General features: G+C 37.1%; 1 protein-coding gene and 1 long non-coding RNA gene across 3 annotated transcripts in view; one reads left to right on the top strand and one right to left on the bottom strand.

Annotated features, from left to right (window-relative positions):
• LOC125279311 overlaps window positions 1-5,443 on the bottom strand; it is a 17,476-nt gene extending 12,033 nt beyond the window's left edge. The window contains exon 1 of the mRNA XM_048208821.1: window positions 5,434-5,443. Coding sequence (XP_048064778.1) covers window positions 5,434-5,443 — 10 coding nt within the window. The remainder of the gene's footprint in view (window positions 1-5,433) is intronic.
• Window positions 5,444-6,153: 710 nt separating this feature from the next.
• LOC125280693 lies at window positions 6,154-12,326 on the top strand. Of its 2 annotated transcripts, none has more exons than XR_007187700.1 (6): window positions 6,154-6,478; window positions 7,137-7,183; window positions 7,409-7,516; window positions 7,616-7,808; window positions 9,407-9,531; window positions 11,746-12,326. It is a non-coding gene; the product is annotated as an uncharacterized LOC125280693 (long non-coding RNA). The 2 variants fall into 2 exon arrangements; XR_007187701.1 differs by having other exon boundaries at window positions 7,393-7,516.
• Window positions 12,327-17,103: the final 4,777 nt, after the last annotated feature.

Below are 17,103 nucleotides of genomic sequence, written 5' to 3'. Positions count from 1 at the left end.
AACTCAGTACACATATAGACCTCATCGGGCCGAACAACTTTCGTGCTCTAAGTTAAACACCACGCCAACAGGAAGTCAGCTATTAAGGGTTGTTTGAAAAACGCATGCTCTGGAATTTGATATACTCCTCCTAGACGATTAATCCGATCGCCACCAAACTCGGTCAGCATGAAGTCAAGACACTGATGATTAAAAATTGCCAGGGGATTTTTGATATCTCGAACGGTTTGGCCGTGGCGAGGCAACGAATTTATGGCGAGAAAAAGGAAACAGGAAATGTGTTATAACGTCTGCATACATATATTGATCTTTATGAAACTTCACGAGTGTGTTCGTTATAGGAGTCTGATCACATGGATGTGACTATTGTGAGTCAAAGTTATAGCGCCACCAACTGGCAGCAGGAAGTGTATCACTTTTTGAAATGTTTTGAGATCACCCTCTTATTTTTACCTGATTTGCTTCAAACTTCATCAGTGTAATGTCAATACACAGCAGATGTAGACCTATGACAGGATTTTTGATATTTGAAATATTGTTGCCATGGCAACAGGTCAAACTGTAATAATATTCTTGAGTGTTTTGAGGCTCTTAACATGCTTCAAATTGCATGAAACTCGACACACACATCAATATTGTCAACCAGTAGACATGGACAAAGCCATAGAAATGGGCGTGGTGGAGGGCTCAGTAGCGCCACCTTTTGACAAAAGTGGGGGGTTAGTTTTTCCTACAATCACCAAACTCGGTACACATATTGTTCTCATCAAGCCGGACAATTTTCTAATTTACATTCATTAGCTCCGACCAACAGGAAGTCAGCTATTTTGGTTTGAATGTTAATTTTTTGAAAAAACAGGCTATGAATTTTATACTACTGCTCCTACAGGGTTTATCCAATTTACACCAAACTTTTTTTAACTTGTTGCTAACACATTGAAGTTGTTTAATTGCAAACGGATTTTGGATATCTCAAACGGTTTGGCCGTGGCGAGGCAACGAATTTATGGCAAGAAAAGGGAAACAAAGTGTTATAACTTCTGCATACATTAATTGATTTTGATGAAACTTCGGCTTAGTCTTCGTTGTACAAGGCTGATCACATGGATGTGACTATTGTGATTCAAAGTAATAGCGCCACCAACTGGAAGCAGAAAATGTGTCACTTTCAGCATACATTGAGATCACCCTCTTATTTTTACCTGATTTGCTTCAAAATTCATCAGAATAATGTTAAAACTTGGCACATGTAATCCTTTGAAAATGGGCAGGGAGGAGGGGCTCTATAGTGGCACCTTGTAGTGCAGTAAATGTGGAGTGAATTTGACATAGTCCTTTGATGTTTAACCGTTTTAAGTGCCTATTGCCCGCTGTGCACAGTTGCCCTGAAGCCACCGGGGTGGCGGTGCCACCGGGCTTGGGCCCGCCATCGCTGCTCGCAGCTATATTTAGGGCCCAAGCGAAAATTCGCGCAGGGCCCTCTTGTTCTTCTAAGGATTATTATTTTTTTTTTTTTTTTTTTTTTTTTTATTTTTTTTCCGTCTTCCGGGCTTTTTGGGGGCCTTAACATGCTCAAAAACTCTTGAAAATTGGCACACACATTGGAATCCGCGGCCATTAGGACGCCGGAGAGGCTGGTACCCGGGCGTGGCAGGGGGGCTCGACAGCGCCCCCTTGAAAAAAGTCTGAAAATTTGGTCCATATATTAAACACGCTTGCACGTATTAGTATGAAACTCAGTACACATATAGACCTCATCGGGCCGAACAACTTTCGTGCTCTAAGTTAAACACCACGCCAACAGGAAGTCAGCTATTAAGGGTTGTTTGAAAAACGCATGCTCTGGAATTTGATATACTCCTCCTAGACGATTAATCCGATCGCCACCAAACTCGGTCAGCATGAAGTCAAGACACTGATGATTAAAAATTGCCAGGGGATTTTTGATATCTCGAACGGTTTGGCCGTGGCGAGGCAACGAATTTATGGCGAGAAAAAGGAAACAGGAAATGTGTTATAACGTCTGCATACATATATTGATCTTTATGAAACTTCACGAGTGTGTTCGTTATAGGAGTCTGATCACATGGATGTGACTATTGTGAGTCAAAGTTATAGCGCCACCAACTGGCAGCAGGAAGTGTATCACTTTTTGAAATGTTTTGAGATCACCCTCTTATTTTTACCTGATTTGCTTCAAACTTCATCAGTGTAATGTCAATACACAGCAGATGTAGACCTATGACAGGATTTTTGATATTTGAAATATTGTTGCCATGGCAACAGGTCAAACTGTAATAATATTCTTGAGTGTTTTTGAGGCTCTTAACATGCTTCAAATTGCATGAAACTCGACACACACATCAATATTGTCAACCAGTAGACATGGACAAAGCCATAGAAATGGGCGTGGTGGAGGGGCTCAGTAGCGCCACCTTTTGACAAAAGTGGGGGGGTTAGTTTTTCCTACAATCACCAAACTCGGTACACATATTGTTCTCATCAAGCCGGACAATTTTCTAATTTACATTCATTAGCTCCGACCAACAGGAAGTCAGCTATTTTGGTTTGAATGTTAATTTTTTGAAAAAACAGGCTATGAATTTTATACTACTGCTCCTACAGGGTTTATCCAATTTACACCAAACTTTTTTTAACTTGTTGCTAACACATTGAAGTTGTTTAATTGCAAACGGATTTTGGATATCTCAAACGGTTTGGCCGTGGCGAGGCAACGAATTTATGGCAAGAAAAGGGAAACAAAGTGTTATAACTTCTGCATACATTAATTGATTTTGATGAAACTTCGGCTTAGTCTTCGTTGTACAAGGCTGATCACATGGATGTGACTATTGTGATTCAAAGTAATAGCGCCACCAACTGGAAGCAGAAAATGTGTCACTTTCAGCATACATTGAGATCACCCTCTTATTTTTACCTGATTTGCTTCAAAATTCATCAGAATAATGTTAAAACTTGGCACATGTAATCCTTTGAAAATGGGCAGGGAGGAGGGGCTCTATAGTGGCACCTTGTAGTGCAGTAAATGTGGAGTGAATTTGACATAGTCCTTTGATGTTTAACCGTTTTAAGTGCCTATTGCCCGCTGTGCACAGTTGCCCTGAAGCCACCGGGGTGGCGGTGCCACCGGGCTTGGGCCCGCCATCGCTGCTCGCAGCTATATTTTTTGTTTTGTTTTTGCACACAAAAGTATTCTCGTTACTTCATAATATTAAGGTTGAACCACTGTAGTCACATGAACTATTTTAATGATATATTATAAGTAACCTTTATTTCAAAGCGAAGTTGAAAAAACATGATTGGCGACATGGGAATTTAACTGTCAAGTGCTTTTTGTAAAATATTATTCTCACTAATCATTAGGAATGTGTGTTAACTGGGGTAAATCCATGCATGAAAAACCTTGTGGCATGAAAGTTTATGTAAAATATGCAGTATTGTTTCATAAAAATCCACCAAACCCACATATAGTATATTAAAGCAGTAAGTCATGCTTTACAGTCATTTTACCACAACATGTAGTGCATAAAACCTAAAACTGTGATAAAATTACTGTATTGAGTTGCTTTTATGAAAATGTACAAGCAAGATGCACACAAATGTTCAAGACATATTATTTTTTTGGAATGTATATTACTTTATTTATATTATTATTATTTGGTATTTAACATATTTGCTTTAAATGACAACATGCTTCAAACACAGGTCACCCAATCAGATTCTGGTGTCTGAACTGTGTTTTATGTGAAAAGACACATCGATTGGCAGATGCTGTCAAATGTTGATGTATTACAGTCATTCTTTCTCTTGATTCATGAAAGATCAATTCGGTCAGACGTTACTGAGGTCATCATCAAACTGAGGCATGTGAAAGTACATATTTGTTTTGAAAAGGACTCCAATTTCTGTCCTCTTGCATGCATGCTGTCTTGCACTTTTTACTCTCGTTCTCCCTCTCTTTATCCATCTATCTATATCCCCCCACAGCCCAGGTGGGTTTGACTGTTCATTAGCACCCTGTGAAGAGGAACAGATGCAGATAGAAACACCTTCACACAAACACATGCAGACTGACATCAGTAGCAGAGCACACAATTAAAGTTTCAAGACAATGAATATCACCAGGATTTAGATCACAATTAGAAGACATTTATTTCAGTGTCTTTCTCTCACTCTTTGTCTGAGCTCTCAGAGTTCTGTCATTATTAAAGGTGAAGTTCATGCAAAATGTCATGCCAAATCTGTATGATATTCTTTCATCCAAGAAACACAAAATGAGATATAATGCAGGATGTTCACGTTGCTCTTTTCCAAACAACGAAAGCAAAAGAGAACTGAAAATGACACATTTTGTTTCATTTTAAAGTCATTATTTGCTCATTATTAATTACAAATAATCTTGCCCATATCTCTCAAATCTCATTAAAATACAATATGTGAAGATGCTTTGCACATTTGACATCATTGATGGAGAACACAATCAGTGAATATGCAGAAATGCATTTTGTTTTTTAGCGAATAGTGATTTTCTGTCTGTTCTTCAACATACAGGTGAAGTATAGGTAGCCTACAGGTAATAATTGTATTGAAAAACTGTCAAATGGCAATTTTTTACTTCACAGGCATTTAAAATCTTGCTTTTACTGTATGGAAAACATCTCCTTTTGTTTCACACGAGGAAATAAAGAGGTTTTGAATGACATGAGGGTGAGTAAATGATGGCAGTGTCTTCATTTCAGGGTGAACTGTCCCTTTAAGAGCTTTAGTAGTTTTGTAGTGCCCACTTTCACACGTACGTTTTGTCAGGTGTCGATGTGAATCAGTTTCTTGTAGTTAAATGTCAGTTGGTTTGGCATTTGAGAGAGAGATATCTTTCGCAAAACGGTGAAAAGAGGAGCGAGCCCTTCCTGGGGCCTCCGAACTCTCTGTCACGGCTCTTGCTGAGGTGTTCACAGCTGCGTATGACACAGACGGGGTGTATCTGAAACAGACAGGCATAAAAAGCCAAGAGGGAAGGGTCATGTGACCCATGAACCGTGAGACTGTGAGAAAGCGGACAGACTCCGATGAGATAAGCCTGAGTTACTACAGCCTGATGTTCGCTATGGCTATCCTGGAAATAGCAGGGCTGGACTGAGGCCTGAGAGCTGTGTGTGTGTGTGTGTGTGTGTGTGTGTGTGTGTGTGTGTGTGTGTGTGTGTGTGTGTGTGTGTGTGATGTATGTAAATGCCAGTACAGCTCCTCTGAGGGAGCCCCACCTCTCTGAACCACAGCTCATCGCTCTCGTTATCATCGTTCACACACCTGCTCACAGACAATAGGGGCAGTAAGTGTGTGTGTGTGTTTATAGTGGAAACAAGAACAGATCAAGCAAGGTCAGGAGAATCTCCATCCTAAACGCATTGACCTCACCTGCTCTCATCTTTCTAAACTGTCAAACTGTGGTTTGTTTGTTCCATCAGTGAGTGTGTGTACATTTGACTGATAAACAGTCACTTCAGTATCTCTGTGCTTGATCTTTTTGGTTTTCAACTTTCAGTAGTGCATCTTACCTCGGCGATTATGCTTGTGAACGTGTTTGTGTGGCCTGTATCAATTATTGTAGACCTAAAACACATAGTGCAGGTATGTGAATGCTACGAAGACCCTAAAGGGACATCGGAGATGGGAGGAAAAGTTATATTTCAATGCTTTCGCGTTCTCCTAAATGTTTTGCATTATCCAGGGAACTTTCGTTCACTCGCAAAATGTTTGCATTCTCCCAAGTAACTTTGTGTTCTCTCGCAAAAATGTTGGTTTTTACGAAGGAATGCAAAGTTCTCGGGCGAATGTGTCTCTTTCTCTGTCTCTACAAGCTTTCATGCTTTCGGTTGCCAGATTTCAAATGCCCCTTTTCACAAGATGTAATATAAGTCTCTGGTGTCTCCAGAATGTGTCTGTGAAGTTTCAGCTCAAAATACCCCACAGATCATTTATTATAGCTTGTTAAATTTGGCCCTATTTGGGTGTGAGCAAAAACACGCAGTTTTTGTGTGTGTCCCTTTAAATGCAAATGAGCTGCTGCTCCCGCCTCCTTTCCAGAAGAGGGCGGAGCTTTAACAGCTCAACAACAACAAAGCTGGAGAATCTCACGCAGCCAAAATGAGGATTGTCAGTAACGGTGTTCAGCCTTACATTGTTCAAACCGGAGTCGACACACAGCAAATTCATCAGTGTTAAATTTCAAGTGTTAAGCCAATTTAGAGTAAAGTGTTGAAGTTATAGTGTAAAATTTAGAGAAATTAACACTATCAGTGTGTTAAAAGCTTGTTTGCTTCAGTGTTATCACAGAGTTACAGGTATCCAACACCCCCTGGTGTTATTTGCAACATCCGGGCATTTATTCAGCGATCTCGCTGAAAGATTTTTTCCAGACGCCATTTTCTCGTGCCATGCGGAGGATGAGAAACGACAACTGGTGAGTTAAAGCTACTTTAAAGTTTGCGTTTAATGGACATCTTCTATCAAAATTATTAATTTAGTGTTAGTTTTTACATACGGGGATGTATTAACGCGCAAATTATGTATTTGTCCTTGTTCGTTACACAAGGCGGGTGCGCGCCATCTGAAGCGGTTTTAAATATTGCTCCTGTCTGTTACAAATAAGTTCAAGTCTCAAGGAAAGCGTTTTACTCTGTGCTTGCATTATATGGCTCTTTTTGTGCAAACATGAAGTTTATCGGAGTAGTTGATATGGTAGGTGTGTCGAACATACGGCCTGCAGGCTGAACATAACGTTAGCCCATGGATCAGAGGCCTTTTTCAACGGCTCTGCCACGGAGGCGTCCAAGCCGGCCTGAGGGATGATTCCAACAATAATATAAAATTACAGTTATTTGAGACACAATTTTCTATCACTCGCTTTCATCTCGAGTAAGAGAGATTTTAAAGTTTTATTGGGCAGCTATTTCCGGGGTTTTGTTTGTGTAATATCGCGCGCTATCTAACGTTATTCAGCAACGTCAACGTTAATCACTTATTATCATTGGAGATAAGTGTCACATAAACTAATAAAATACCTCTGATGGCGTTTACTTTATTTTAACAATACATTTGATGTACGTTCTCTTGTGTAGGAACCAACTGGATCATGAGACACTACTTTTAAAATTTTCTTCTTCAGGTAAGTATTTTTTTTTTATCTGTAAAGTTGCCATGAGGCTAACATAACCATGTGAAGTTAGATATTTAAGTGTGTTAAAGTCCTATAAAGGAATATGATTATTATGAATTCTGCACAAGAAATGTATTGTAAAAGTATTGTATATATAAATTTTGTGAATATCTTTCATACAATTTATTTATTTATTTATTTATTTATTTATTGGTAAGTGCATTTGTTAAACAGGGTAGAAAGATATTGCTGTCATCCTTAGAAGTTGACTGGTGATCACCCATCTACAATCCTTCCTGATGAATCACACACCATCCTCAGAGTGTTTCCACTAAAGATCTGGTAAGTATTGGCATCCTTTTTTTTTTCAATTACAGTTAATATCTCTGAACTTAGTATATGATTGTCAGAAATATGAAGTTTTTGTTTGTGTTTCTGCAGATAGCTCAAGGTTTTAGACTCCTCTTTGGTCCACAAACAGCTTTCAAACTGCTGGAGAAGTGGCCTACATTCTATAAGGAAAAGGTGATCAGAGAAGCAGAGAACCTTGACCTTACTACCACCTCAGTGCTCCAGAGTTTGCTGAAGTCTGCCAGGAATCAGTATCATGATGAATCTTCAGAAGATCACCCAGGTATTAATTTCAGAGCACTCGTGTGACAACAATACAAAAAAGGGAGGGGGAAAAAAATCTGTGTATCATTCTTTCGCTCATTTTTCTATATAAAACCAAAATTTATTTATTTTTTTTTTTTTTTTAATTTTCAAAACAACTCGTTTTCTGATTTTCAATTTTGTGCTCAAATTAAAAATGGAAAAAACGGATAACTAGCCCTCAAATTACATTTTGGTTTTCTCATTGGATGCAAGTGGCTTACCGGAAGTGATCGTTACGCGCGCGGGGAAAGCGTCAAAGCGAGTGACATGACCGGACTGAAGTAGTTAACAATACATATACTAATATACAATAGTTAGAAAAATATGAGACTAAATAATTAATAAATATAATTGTGCATAAACGTATATACAATAAATAAATGCAATTTTAAAGCTAAGGAAACTTAATCATCATGTAGAATATATAAAGTTGCTCAAAATATTGGCCATATACAGTGTTAATGCAAAAGTAACTAGTTATTATTATTATTATTATTATTATTATTATAGCTACATGAATTATTGCACTTATTGAAAAGTAAGTCACATTATCTTTATTAATTCATGTAATTAAATAAAATGCATGAATTAATAAAGATATTTTGTTAGGGAAATATATTTATATTGTCCCTTAAAACTACTAAAATTTCGTATTTCGCAAGATCAAAAGCTATGGAAGCCCGTTTCCGCCACTAAATAAAAAATAAAAAAGTAATTGCGACTTTTTTCATCTGTGAATTCTGACTTTTTTTCTCACAATTGCGAGTTATAAAGTCAGAATTCTGCGATATAAACTTGCAATCGCATGATATAGAGTCAATTCTGACTTAGGAAAAAAAATTCTCAAAGAATTGACTATCACACAATTGCGAGTTTATATGACAGAATTCTGACTTTATAACTCACAATTGTGAGAAAAAAGTTAGAATTCTGAGATAAAAAGTCGCAGTTACTCTTTTTATTTTTTATTTAGTGGCGGAAACGGGCTTCCATAGCTTTTGATCTTGCGAAATACGAAATTTTAGTACAGTTTTAAGGGACAATATAAATATATTGCCCTAACAAAAATGTGACTTTTCAATAAGTGCAATAATTCATGTAGCTATAATAATAATAATAATAATAATAATAACTAGTTACTTTTGCATAAACACTATATATGGCCACTATTTTTAGCAACTTTATATATTCTATATGATGATTCAGTTTCCTTAGCTTTTACATTGCATTTATTGTATATGTTTATGCACATTTATATTTATTAATTATTTAGTCTCATATTTTTCTAACTATTGTATTTTAGAATATGTATTATTAACTACTTCAGTCCGGCCATGTCACTCGCTTTGATGCTTTCCTTGCGCGCGTAACATTCACTTCCGGTAAGCCACTTGCATCCAGTGAGAAAACCAAAATGTAATTTAAGGGCTCGTTATCAGTTTTTTTCATTTTGGATTTAAAAAGGAAAATAAAATTATTTTTTTTTTTTTTTTTTGATTTTTGGTTTTATATAGAAAAATGAGTGAATGAATGATGCACGGATTGGGGAAAAAACCCCACTTTTTTTCTTTTTAGAGTGGGACAGTGATATGACATATTTTTTGCTGCTTCTGCATATCCTGCCACCACAACATTTAAAAAAGAAAAAACTGAAGATCAGCGCAGCTCAGGTCATGAACCATCTAGCTGTATTTCACAAGGTATGTGCCAGGCTACAGTTTGTGATTTTTAGTGGGTAGACAAACTACATGGTTTCCACGGGGCACTGAAAAGCATTAAAAGTCATTAAATAGATTTCACGAAAAAAGGGGTCTTAAAATTAATGACTTTTTATTCTATTTAAAGTTCATCCAAAAATGAAAATAATGTCATTTATTACTCACCCTCATGTCGTTCCACACCCATAAGACCTTTGTTCATTTTCGGAACACAAATTAAGATATTTTTGATGAAATTCGGTGGCTCAGTGAGGCCTCTATTGAGAGCAAAGCCACCGAACCTCTCAAGATCCATAAAGGTACTAAAAACATATTTAAAACAGTTCATGTGACTACAGTGGTTCAACCTTAATATTATAAAGTGACGAGAATATTTTTGTGCACCAAAAAAAAACAAAATAACATCTGTGACAAGCAGGGTGGGGCATTTTACAAAAGTAAAATGGTGGCAGTTCCTCACGGACAACTGCCACCCACACAAACATAATAAAACATAACTTAAAGTCCAGACCTAATCCTCTCTCGTCCTTCACTGTCATCGCTCCTCCTTTTTAATGCTTCTGGAGCTCCTCGGTGAGAGATAAGAGACCCGTGCAACGTACAGCTGACGCTCAATATCGCTCATGTCACCGGCCTTGCGTCGTTCCCTCACGGCTCTCGCCCCGCCCTGCTTGTCACAGTAACTTTTCAACAATATCTAGTGATAGCCAAAACACTGCTTCGAAGCTTTTGTTTCAAATCAGTGGTTCGGATCATTTGTCAAACTGCTGAAATCATGTGACTTTGGTGTTCTAAACCAGTGATTAAAAAAAAAAGATTTGAAGCAGTGCTTTGAAATCACCCATCTCTAGATATTGTTAAAGTCTTTACTTTTTGTGCACCAAAAAAAAAAAAAAAAATTCTCGTCACTTTATAATATTAAGGTAGAACTACTGTAGTCACATGAACTGATTTAAATATGTTTTTAGTATCTTTCTGGATCTTGAAGTTCGGTGGCTTTGCTTTCAATGGAGGCCTCACGGAGCCATCAGATTTCATCAAAAATAACTTTATTATAATTTGTGTTCTGAAGATGAAAAGTCTTACGGTGTAGAACAACATGAGGCTGAGTAATGACATTATTTTTTGGGTGAACTAACCTTTAAATAGAATTAAAAGTCATTACTTTTTTAAATTTTAAATAAGTCTCTTCTGCTCACTAATAGAGCTGTGTATCTTTTGAATTTTATCGATTCTGATTCCGATTATGCTTATCAATTCCTAGTTTTAATTCCAGTAAGATGAAGAAAAATTCAAAAGTTCATAAAAAATGCTAAGGTCGTTTATGGCATTAAAGGGTTAGTTGACCCAAAAATTTAAATTCTGTCATTAATTACTCACCCTCATGCTGTTCCACACCTGTAAGACCTTCGTTCATCTTCTGAACACAAATTAAGATATTTTTGATGAAATCCAATGGCTCCGTGAGGCCTCCATAGGGAGCAATGACATTTCCTCTCTCAAGATCCATTAATGTACTAAAAACATATTTAAATCAGTTCATGTGAGTACAGTGGTTCAATATTAATATTATAAAGCCACGAGAATATTTTTGGTGTGGCAAAAAACAAAATAATGACTTGTTTAGTGATGACCGATTTCAAAACACTGCTTCAGGAAGCATCGAAACATAATGAATCAGCGTGTCGAATCTGCTGTTCGGAGCGGCAAAGTCATGTGATTTCAACTTTTTACACGCGATCCGATTCATGATTCGATACACTGATTCATTATGCTTCAAATCTTTCTGAAGAAGTGTTTTGAAATCGGTCACTATATAAATCATTTTGTTTTTTTGGCGCACCAAAAATATTCTCGTCGCTTTATAATATTAATATTGAACCACTGTACTCACATGAACTGATTTAAATGTTTTGAGTACATTAATGGATCTTGAGAGAGGAAATGTCATTGCTGTCAATGGAGGCCTCACGGAGCCATCGGATTTCAACTAAAATATCTTAATTTGTGTTCTGAAGTTTAACGAAGGTCTTACGGGTGTGAAATGATATGAGAGTGAGAAATAAATGACAGAATTTTCATTTTTGGTTGAACTAACCCTTTAAAGAACATTAAATTACTTTTAATGATATTTGCAGAAACCCTGAACTAGTAAGAATAGTATTATGTAAATTTGATATGTAATTTTTCCTACAGTGAATCGGCAGCGTAGAAGAACACTTGGAGAAACTGGAGGGACATCGCCAGCCATATCTCCTTGCTTCAGGAACTCACATGTGGGCCATCAGCAGTTACTACGTTGTGATTGACCCGATGCTCATTCCATGTAAGGGAACCATGTCGTTGGCAGCCTTTGATGAACTTTTTAAAGCGCACTTCGTTTTCAGCTCTGATGATGCTCTCAGCAACGTGTACACATTCCTCCAGACAACAGTCTACAGTATAGATGTTGACACCACTGAAGAAAGTCCAAAGGTGAAAGAAACTGAGAGCCAAGCTCATGAACAGGAACTAAGTGTTACGTTTGCAGAGTATTCCATAATGCACCTGTCATGTTATGTGAAGCTTTTGATGATACTTGAAGCTCTTCGATTTTTGATTGTTTTATGCTTACAGACTGTTTTATATTGTACGGCTGCATCATATAGACTGCAAGCAGCAGGTATGAGCTTTGTTTGTTGAACAAGGTCATTGTACAGGGTAGTTTGAGTGCCCTGTCCCTGGCTTAAATGAAATGTGTAGCTCTGTTAAAGGAAAAATAAAATGTATTCATTGCAGAACTTTATGATCTGATTATTGGGATGGTAACACTAATAGATGGTAACTGTTGTAACTATAAATCCTAGGGGTCTATGTAAATACTCAATACTGAATACAAAATACTGATTTATAATAGCACTTTTGGTGCTTTTAATATATTAAAAGCACCAAAAGTGCTATTATAAATCAGTATTTTGAACACTCATCCTTGGTATATTGAAATTACACTGGTGTTGATCTTAAAAGGAGAGTGTTCATTTTTAACACCGTAATTGAGTACTAACACTGGTGTAGTGCAGAAACAACAATAAATAGTGTTGACTAGGTTTAAAATTAACGATAATGAGTGTTGAATTTACACTCAAAGGGTGTCAAAAAGTTAACACTATCAAAAGTGTAAAATTTACCCTCTATAGTGTGGACACATATAGACACTTTGCTGGTGTAAAATTTGACACTGTGGGTGTTCTTTTTACTCCAGTGATTTTGCTGTGCACTGATGGAGAGACTCAGGAAGAAGTTACAACTTTTAGAATGAAACTGAACATTTCTGAATGGTTAGTGGATAAATTGATGTAGTTGCTGTGGAGTTGATTCATCTTTTCATCTTTTGTGTTGAATTGACCCTCGTTTGTGAAGCAGTCCGGCGTAAAATGACGGCATGACAACAACACTCTACTACAACAACTCTTCCTCTTCTCTAAAGCAGCCCAACATGGCCACGCCCCCTTTGTTGTGTGTTCTCAGGGGCGGGGTTTATGTAAATTTTGGTATTTGTGATGTCACCAACCCGGGAAGAACATTGTTGTAGCGATTTCTGTAAAAGAAAATCTCCCTTTGCATTGAACTTTGAGCGTCGTAACTTTGCAGATGTTGTTTATGATCAAACAGCAACATTACACACTAACTAAAGCTAAAAATGTGAAATCATAATCAAGGACCCCTTTAAATGAAATCGACACTACTTGGGCAAATACACAACATTTGAATTCTTTGCGAGGGAATGCAAAGTTTCTTGGGGGAATGCAAAGTTGCGAGTGAACAGTTTTTTGTGAGGGAATACAAAGTTTCTTGTGAAAGCACAAAGTTTATCAGGCGAACGCAAAGGATTTTGCAAAATTTCTCAAGTGAATGCAGAGTGAACGCAAATGCAAAGCTTTTGTGAGCATAGCCCAGTTAGCCTCTGCTCATAGACACTACACAATTTCAGGGAAAAGGGCATCTTTCTCCATTAAAAAGTGGTGAATTCTAACTGAATATTATAATATAGGCAGGGTTATATATTCACAGGGTTCTAGCGCTAGCTAAGCAATTGCCATTGAGATGACTGGGAATGCTAATGTATAGTTTTCTCCAGTTATTATAAACCGGCTTGTTTTCTTTTCAGTGAACTACTGTCATGGCAGAGTAACCGTTAAAGCTGTTAAAGTTTGTTTAACTGCCCAAATGTTTAGCTAACTACCTGAATAATTATACATTTGATAGGTAGAGACATTTAAACCTCTCCGTGACTACTGAGGTTTGTTACTGCCACAATAACACACACACACACGTTAAGTATGTACAGCTTGCTGCTGGTCAAGCGCTAGTATATGCATTGCATATCAAGTATTTTTCAGCCCAAACATTTGATGCACTGATACATTCAAATTGAACAAACCTGTCAAATGTGTTTGAACCAACGGACAAAATCATTTGGGTGTTCATGCATTTGTGCTTGTGTGTGTGTGTGTGTGTGTGTGTGTGGTTATTGTATAAGTCACAGAGGAATACTGATAAGACTTTTGGAGCCAGACTATAGACACTGTGCAGCAGACAAACCGATGACTGAGCAGATACTGAGGGGGACTGGTAATCTCTCTCTCTCCCTTTCTTTCTCACTTTTAGTCCTTTTCAAATAATTCACCCCTTTAGAAATCTTCTAAAACACAAAGAGGAGACTGGGGCAAGTTCTCACATTTTTACCAGGTAATTAAACATTTAAGACAAGGTGAACAGTGTTTGGATGAAGAATTAGTATGTGTTTCATCAGTCTGGAATAGTTCACTCCATAATGAAAATGTCTGTCATCATTTCATTATATGGGGAAAAGACAGTGTGAACATCTTCTTGTGTGTTCCATGCACAAAAGAAAGTCATATGTGTTTGAAATAACATGAGGGTGAATAAATGATTACAGAATTGGCACTTTTAGGTGAACTATCCTTTTTATGAGTTCATTTGGGGTAGTGTGTTCTTTACCTCAGGGCGACATCTTTAATCAATCTTCTCTTTCCACACTGTCAGCTACGGTGTGTAGAGGGGACAATCTCAGATCTGTGGGTTAAATTCCTGCTGCTGTGATAGCAATCAGGATAAGCAGGGAGGTAAGGAGGTGGTTCTTCCATAAACAGACACTTAAGAGGAACTGAGGCTGTGAATAATTACTGAGATGAAATGGAAGATGACTGATTATTATCATCATTAGATCATCCTCACCGTCATCTCTTATTGTAATTGTTGACACCATCGTCACTGACATCATCGTCTTCCTCACTATTCTCAGGTGTTACTTAAAGCGCTCCGATTATGCTTTTTCGCATATTACCTTTCATGTAGTGTGTAATGTAGCTATTTGTGAATGTAAAAGGTCTGCAAAGTTTCAAAGTGCAGATAAATAAAGTTATTGTCTCCTAAAAAAAAAAGTTTCTGAACTACCTGAAATGAGTCATCAGAAATTCCAGTCTTACTTCCAGCATTAAACTACGTTTGTAACAAATTTGCATAATGCCAATCCATGGTCTTCATTGGCTGCCTGTGAACGATGTCTAATTTGCCCTGCCCTCAAACACTGTAGTTATAGTTTGGTTCGTGTTGTTCATGTTGAGAGGATGCTGCGAATCCACTTTGCTGCACTTCCAAAGGCTGGAATTAATCTGGAAAAGAACAGACGGCATCATTACAAGTGCTGAGATTCAGATATGGTAATGGACGTTTGGTTTCTGACACGTGCTGTAAGCGGTCGACCAATCAGAGGGGGCTTAGAGAGACCAAATCCTTGATCGAACCGTTTCAGACACTGTGAGAAAAGAGCTGATGCTGCAATTATATTATGGGAAAATCCAGTTTATGCTGGTAGTTGTGTTTTGAAACAGTAGCTGTTACTAGCTGGTGCAAACTGGTAGAACATCTTTGCAACCGGTTTTGGAAAAGCCAATCAACTAATAAGCAGCTAGAAACCAGCTGTCATGTTCCAAAACATAAGCTGGATTTTCCAGCAGGACAGTCATGCTCCCAGAAGCAAAATAAACATCAGCTTGAACAGTATATTTCTGTAGAATGAAGCTCCACTTTATAGAGTTTAATACTTTGGTAAATTGTCATATGAAAGAGCCTTAACTTATGCCATTTTGAGGTCAGTTTTAAGAAATTAATGGACAAATAATATGTTTACCTTCAGTGTGTCTGCCACATGCATCTGTAAATGCTCAAAAAAAAAGAAAAAAAGATGAGTCACACTGCAATGACCAAACACACCTGTCTGCATTTTATTATAGCTGATATAAAAATTAATTAAAGCCACTAAAAAAAAATAATTGGTTAGTTGGTTGTTGCACAAAGTTGACCATCTTGACCAATCCATAGTACATATTCTCAGAATCTAAGTCTTGTTTTTGTAATGACAGTATTTCAATTTTGGGGTGCACTATTAGTTTAAAGTCACATCAAACAGAAGTTGCCGTAATCTTCCATATTGTGATGTATATCTGAGTGAAACAGCTTCACGAACAAGAACAAACGTAGGGCGGGGCTTGATTTTGTCTGTGGGGAATTGATTGGATGGTTGTGGTTTGCTATTGGTGGATCTAATGTGAGTGACAGGTTCTTGTCATCAGAGAAGAGAAGAGATGTTGCACTCTTAGCCCGGATTTTATATTTACTTAAAAATCTAATTACAATATACTTAAAATATTTAAGTTTGGTTGCATTACTTATAAAATATAAGTATATTCTACTAATTTGTGGGTGTATTTGAATGTGTTAATAAATGTAAGTTAAATGCACTTAAATTATGAAGTTTTTCTCCTGACCACGCCTCCTACACACTGGTTTGCGGCAGGTAATGACGCCATTTTGTCGTGGTGTGTGTGAATTCAACATTTTTTCCAAACATTTACCTTTTTATAGTTTTTCACCAAAGGAGAAAATCACAATTTTTAAGTTACCATCATCGAGGTCAGGGTTTGTATGAGCTCTTGACCCTTGACTGTTTAATATTAGATTTTGTTTGGGCAGTTTTAACTGCATTAAAACCAACCAGACAAGCAAAGTTAAAAGATGATCATGTGATCAATGCATGATGGGAGGCATGGATGAATTTTGATTGGTGGCAAGTTAACTTGCTTAGTACATTGAACTTAAATATACTATGTGTAATAACTACAAAGTAATTAATATTACAAAACATTTTAAGTTAAATGAACTCGAATTATTAAGTTAACATTACTTAATTTTTTTTAGGGCAACCAGTTTCCTCAAATTTTTTAAGTAAATTCAACCTATCCGGGCTAACAGTGTGCTGCAAGATGGAGAGGAAGTTATTCTGTTTCAAGATTATGAGGAACATGATTTTAAAACAATAATGTTTGCACCAATATAAATAATTTATAATAAACAATGCAATGTTCCATAAAAAATAAGAATCATCAATTTTGATTTCATGGTGACTTTGAATAACCTGGTCACTTTAGCACTACAGGCTAATAACACACAGTAATTCAATGTAATCTCTCTAAAATGGAAGTGAACAGATGA

Source organism: Megalobrama amblycephala, linkage group LG12 (genome assembly GCF_018812025.1).
Source record: "Megalobrama amblycephala isolate DHTTF-2021 linkage group LG12, ASM1881202v1, whole genome shotgun sequence".
Classification (NCBI taxonomy): Eukaryota; Metazoa; Chordata; class Actinopteri; order Cypriniformes; family Xenocyprididae; genus Megalobrama; species Megalobrama amblycephala.
This window is presented reverse-complemented; position numbering and strand designations above follow the sequence as displayed.